This window comes from Poromitra crassiceps (assembly GCF_964638095.1).
Source record: "Poromitra crassiceps genome assembly, chromosome: 27".
NCBI lineage: Eukaryota > Metazoa > Chordata > Actinopteri > Beryciformes > Melamphaidae > Poromitra > Poromitra crassiceps.
In genome coordinates, this window is record NC_139650.1 from 14,670,111 (window position 1) to 14,676,955 (window position 6,845).

Here is a 6,845-nt window from a genome sequence, read left to right on the forward strand (position 1 = left end):
GAAGTGACAGGCAGTCTGAATGAAATTGAATGTAACGTTCCCAATTATATGTATTAAATTCTAAGAAACGACCCTCAACATTTGGGAAGGCTAAGCCACACAACTAGTTCGTTATAATCTAACTAAATGCTTCGAAGGTGACTTTACGACCGTGAGGACTCAATCAATGAATACCACGGAGATCATCCACAGGCACCTTCGGCGATCTGATTGGTTGAAGTTAACACCCACCAGCGGTGATAGACAGATGGGTCATCCAATCACCTGCCAAGTAGCTTGGAAAAAGTGCCCGCCTCCGTCAGCGGGTCTGGTTACTTCATTCCCAGATCGACTGGTTTAGTGAAACCTATGTGGAGCTATACCGTCCATCTGGCAGCGTCAGGTTAGCACACAGTAGCAATCAGTGCACAATTGTGTTTTTTGTTTGTTTTTGTTGTTTGTTTTCACCTTTATTTAGATAGGACAGTAGGCAGTCAGGAAAGGTGGGGAGGACCGTGGTATGCGTGCTACCAGGTGAGCCACCAGGACACACACAATTGACACATTTCTTTTGTATAAATGTTGAATTGCCAAATTACCCATTTCACAGCTATTTGCAGTTGCACAGCCTGTTATTTAGGATATTTACGGTAATGACTCACTCTACTCTGCCTCTGATTGTTTAGCCTCCTTGCGTTTCATGCATTCCATACATTCCAAAGCAGCAGAGAGCAGATGAAAATGTCAGTGCGAAAGAGAGACAATGTCAAGTCCTCCAGCTATAAAAACCTTGTGCACACTGAGTGACACATCACATTTTAAAATGGCACTTCATATCAAAAAGGTTGCCGACCTCTGCGCTAGTAAGACATCAAGTCTGTTCTGAGTCCGGCAGCCTAATGATGACATCATCGTCCTGTCCCTTCCACAGCATCTCGCCCTCAAACTCCACCATCTTGTGTTTTCGGCAGCGCAGCAAGATGCCCACCACCTTGTCTGAGATCTTCACGTAACGGTCGAACAAGCGGCCGAAGCTGATGACCGTCTGGCCCTGGCGGTTCGTGCAGCCCATGTCTCTGATGATCCACACCATCTCCTCCATCTCGCGGTGGATGTGTTTCTGTGCACGGTTGCCCCTCTCGGCCGTCTTGGAGCCCTCTTTGGGCTGGCCGTAGCCGCTGTCGCCCTTGCGGAGCCGCTGGGACATCGCGTGGTCATAATCGAACTCCTCGCTGAAGGGGTTGAGCTTCTGGCCCTCCACGTGCTGCTGAGACCACTGCTGCCAGCGGCTCTTGATGTCGCTCATGGTGGACACCTGGATCTGTGGAGGAAGGTGGCGGTGGGTTAAAGAAAAATTCTGTTTTTTTACACTCTGGACCTTATTTCCAGCTTTAAATATGATGTTTAAGTCACCCTGACAACTTCGGTTTGATTAGCATCAGCAGAAACGATAATCAGCTTGAACTGCGACTTCAAAACGAGGAAAACAGTGCATGTGAAAGGCCTGTATTTATGTCTTGTAAATAGCTTATTTTACGACACACAGCGGGTCGGTCATGTGCTTATTATATGAGAGAGAGTATGAGATGAGAGCGATCTAACGTACTTCTGTGCTGTCAGTGTGGCACAGCCTGCTCTGTTTGCTGTCCATCACATAGGTATTGCAGCTGCTGCTTGCAATCCATAAATGACGTCACTCCATACGGGCAGCCATTTAATTCGAATGAATCGTTTATATTCTCTAAAACAAATAAAAATCTACATGCTGTTATGTAGCTTAGCTTGATATACACTGATGATAATTATCTGTTTTAGGGAATATACATGTAGACGATTGATTTGAATTCAATGGCCACCCGTATATAATAGATTTTTTCGAAATGCTGAAGTGCCCTGCCAAATTACCATTTCACAGCCATTTGCAGTTGCGCGGCATTTTATTTAGGATATTTACGGTAGTGACCCACATACTCTGCCTCTGATTGGTTGCCTTGTGAAAAATGCCAGCGTGGAAGACAGAGAGAGACCGTGCTGTTTATCTTATAATAGTGCTAAGTGCTTTCATTCCAATGTCCTGATTTTGGATGGAATAACATTACAGATCCATTGGAGATTTACATTTTGATGTACGAGTCATTAATCTAGGTGTGGCCCACTTCATATCAAAAAGGTTGCGCACCCCTGTACTAACATCATCACACATGAATACAGTTGGGCTCATTGAATCCACAAGAGTCTCAGCTTAGGGTTAGGGTTAGGGTCATACCCAATTCATACCCAGTTCATGCAATTCCAAGACTGTTTAGGGACTCCAATATGTAGAGATATTCAAATAGAATAGGCAAAAATTACAAATTTTTACTACCTGCAAAAAAGTGCATGCTCCTGTGTACCCATATAACCCATTCTCATTCAGATATCTTCAGGTGAGAGGTCAAGGGACCCATTTGAAAATTGCTATGCCAGTTTTTCCCTCACCAGAATCTAGCCTACAGTAACTTTTGAGCATCATTTAATACCAGGTCTGAACAGAGCAAAGATACATGTTAATACCAGGTCTGAACAGAGCAAAGACACATGTTAATACCAGGTCTGAACAGGACCAAGGCACATGTTAATACCAGGTCTGAACACAGCCAAGACACGTTAACAGGTCTGAACAGAGCCAAGACACATGTTAATACCGGGTTTGAACAGAGCCAAGACACATGTTAATACCAGGTCTGAACAGAGCCAAGACACGTTAACAGGTCTGAACAGAGCCAAGACACATGTTGGTCTGAACAGGACCAAGGCACATGTTAATACCACGTGTGAACAGGGCCAAGAAGACCCATGTTAATACCAGGTCAAGTTGGTATTTTGCATCATCATTGGGTGGCTTTCTCTGGTATGAAAACCTCCATGGGAATCTTCCTGTCAGTTCAAACCGTGTATTTTTTCAGATCTATGTCGCTGGACTGCAGCCTGTGCTCATTACATTAGATTAGTGGCCCTCCACCTTTAAATAGACCAGCTTCTGGCTGCTGTCAAACATTCCCAGCTTGGCCTTTACTTTGCAGCCTGACACACACACACACACACACACACACACCTCCGTGCGCGTGCATGCACACACACACACACACACACACACACACACACACACACACACACACGCACGCAAACACACACAGACACAGACACACAACCATTGCTAATTAAAGGGACAGTCAGCAGTTTCATTTAGGAACTATTTTCTTGAGACTGAAATACACCCGCTCTAGTAGCAGCTAGCTGAAAGAAAATAGTTCCTACATGAAACTGCTCACAACAAGGTCTGTGTGGACTATCTTGAGCAACCCGGTCATGATTTCATTAAAAGATATACAGTATGAGGGATCAGGTTGTAAATAGTCTCGCTGGCCAGCCTCCTCTCCCTTCCGTCCGAGGAGTCTGGCGCCGCAGGTCTCCATAGTGGGATTGCGATGGGCGGCGCTTAGTGGCAGTGCCCTTGGAAAATAGTTTGCAACAATCCAACTTGCCGTTTTCAGCGTGTAGCAACGAGCTAGCGTGTAGGTTTCTGTCGTTAGCTTGCTAGCTACATCCGGCTGCCACCGAAACAGTTGCTCAAATGGGAGAGCAGAGTAGAGCAGGGGAGGGTTGATCCCAGTTATGGATTCACTCTGTCTTTATACAAGGATATCATGATCAACTAAAACTGAGACGAAAAAGCCCAGAAGGGCGAGACAAAGGTTCTGCACTACAACATGTACTCAGTCCAGCTTTAAACCTAAGGCAAAACATAACTCTTAACCAACTTGTTTTAGTTGCGTAAACAAAGTTGTTTTATTGTGTAATGTTTTCAAATTCATGTTGATGTCTTCAAATTAATCAACATTAATAAATTAACTGACATTTTCAAATTAACCAACGTTTTTAAATGTATGTCGGAAATACTCCTGTGGTTGGAGGACTTGTAGAAATGCTTATATATTTTATATATTATATTTTATTTATATATTTTTTATTATGTATTTTGGGTTCAGAAACGTTGAGATTCAACATATCTGTGCTTTGCCGAAAGTAAAATGCCAACATTTGGTATTTAATTTCTTTCTTCCTTCCTCACTTTATTTTCTCTCTCTCTCTCTCTCTCTCTCTCTCTCTCTCTCTCTCTCTCTCTCTCTCTCTCTCTCTCTCTCTCTCTCTCTCTCTCTCTCTCTCTGGCTGTTCCACCTGAGTGTGACTAGATGTATCTGTCTCCAGGTTGTGGTTTTATAAGTTGAACTCGCTCTCTGCCGTCTCTCTTTACCCCGTCAACCTCCCTCTGCCTTTGGCCTTTGAGAGGAGACATTTTTTATATTGGAGTTATACAGCCAGCTGCTGCTTGGTGTCGACGAGGGAGTTGGGTTTCTTCAAAGGGACTTCAACTTGTTTCTTCACTCTTGTGACTTGCAGGAGAATATTTAGGTAAGGGTTAATGCAAGACGAGGTGTCCATTATCAGAAATTAATGGACGACGTGGAGGCGTCCGCGAAGTCCATTAATTTCTGATAATGGACACCTCGTCTTGCATTAACCCTTACCTAAATATTCTCCTGCAAGTCACAAGAGTGAAGAAACAAGTTGAAGTCCCTTTGAAGAAACCCAACTCCCTCGTCGACACCAAGCAGCAGCTGGCTGTATAACTCCAATATAAAAATGGTCACTTGCCAAAGAAACTAAACAAGACCATTCATTTATATTTTCATGCATTTTGCAATCAAAATCTAGATTTCATAACCTTGGATATGAGTTGAGAACCCCCTCATAAAATAGTCCCCTTGGCTGCTCAAGATTATCATTGGATAAAATGGCCGCTTAGTGCCTGCAACCTGGCAGAATTTCTAGCCCTGTAACTAATAATTGGGCCAATTGTATGTAAATACAAAATAAAGCAAACAGTAATGTCTAAGAATGCAATGCCATGAAACTGGCTCGTTTAAACTCGCATTCCAAGAATTACAAACGTCTGCGGGTCTTAAGACGTAAAAGGTGCGTGCTGCGCTCGCCTCGGAGTAGACTGAAAACCATCTGAAGCTTTCTATGTTGGAGTCAGGTATGTTTTGTACAAGGCCGTCTCTCAGTGTGTTGCTGTTAACTCCCCATTTCATTGTTTTCTTTTTGTTGATCTGGTCTTTTTCCTCTTCGACTTCATTTGTATCGGTGATACAGGTAGCGCGCACTCTTGCAAAGCACCTGGCTGGCTTTCTGCAAAGTTGTAAACAGAGCTGGTTTGACAGTTGACAGCTGAGAGCCGGGGCTTCTGTCAGCTGACAACATCAGCAGATCTCCGAAAGTTTAGAAAAACTTTTCTAAACTTATGAAAGTGCCATATTAACGGTGGTAGCTCAAACGGCTCTGTCGTGAACCTGATATGAACGATGAACAGACCATTTGCCTGGAACTACTTAGCTAGGTGTACATTATCACAAATTGCACCCTGCAGCCAATCAGAATCGAGTATTCACCCAGACCATGGTATTTAAACTGTTTTATGATAGTGTTGCGGCCTGGGAAAACCCTTCACATGTCGCTGCTACATGTTGTTGTAGCCAAAGAAGGTCAAAAAGGTTACTTTCATCTCCATAGTACATCAGTGTGAAGAATTACTTTCATAAAACAAAATGAAAGTACTTATTTTTATGGTTTTGGTGGAATGCCCCTATAAAAAAATAGAATGTTGTGGGATGTTTAAAGCCATTTTTCTCACATTTTACTTTTAGACACATTAAAATACTCATAACTTTTTTATCTGAGAGAGCTAACACAGTCATTCCAAAGTTATATATAGGGGAGTTTCTTATGCAAATATCAAAAAATGAAAATGTCAAATTCCCACCATGTGAAGGGTTTTTGCAGACCACCACACTGTCCTGTGCTGTCTAACATTTATCGGTAAGGCTATATTTTATCGGGTGCAGCCAGGACCTAAACACTGCCAAGATGCTAAAGCGGTCTCAGAAAATCATAGCTGACCCCATCAGGACATAAACTCCACCATGGCAGAACACTGATGTCTTGCAGTTCCAGAACCTCTCAACACAGTTATAATAATAATATATAATAGTTACATGAACCTACTCACAACAAGGCCGGTGGATTATCTTGAGTAACCGGGTCATGATTTCTGGAAAGAGACGTTGCTTTTGATTTTTTTAATTGTTTTCAATTCTTTTAGACCCCCCCCCCCCCCCCCCCCAATGTGTGTGTGTGTGTGTGTGTGTGTGTGTGTGTGTGTGTGTGTGTGTGTGTGTGTGTGTCAGGGTGGGAATTCATTCATTCATCATTTTAGGGGCGTGGCCATCTGGCCTTCGGCGTTGCAAATGTTTTTAGGGCACAAGGCCACATACCAGGGGACAAAGGTCATTGCTCTATTGGCATCGTGAAGAGCAATTTTTCTGAAATGTGTGTTAAAATGAGCCAATTACACATCCTAATAGGGCAGGCTACATTAAACTGCCCACTGATGCTTTTAAAGAGCATGGTGGCAGGTTAGAGACCACTTTGCATTAATATGTGGGACTTTTATGTAGCAATTAGGATTCTCTTTTGTTTTTCCCCCACACATAGCTTCATCTAGACTCGTTTTTGTAAAGCAGCTGGCATGCGCACATGAAAAACCGCAAATCGAGCAATAACACGGGTGACGTTTTTAATAAACAATAAACGTTCCCTCGGATCATTACCTCCGTACGTCTTATCCGCCTGAGACCAGTCATAGAGCCGGATTAGATGAGCTGAGATGGTCGGTCGGCTGTGTGGTCTCTGCTTCTCCAAAATTATTATCTACATCAGGGGTCCCCAAACGTAAGAATGACGTGGCCCACTTTGAAATGTGAAAA

The 6,845-nt window shown here is 43.3% G+C and overlaps 1 protein-coding gene across 1 annotated transcript in view; it reads right to left on the reverse strand.

Annotated features, from left to right (window-relative positions):
• Positions 1-850: 850 nt before the first annotated feature.
• The window catches only part of abraa (actin binding Rho activating protein a), a gene marked incomplete at both ends in the record, with an annotated part of 8,541 nt that continues 2,546 nt past the window's right edge, over positions 851-6,845 (reverse strand). The window contains one exon of the mRNA XM_083661624.1: positions 851-1,300. Coding sequence (XP_083517750.1) covers positions 851-1,300 — 450 coding nt within the window. The remainder of the gene's footprint in view (positions 1,301-6,845) is intronic.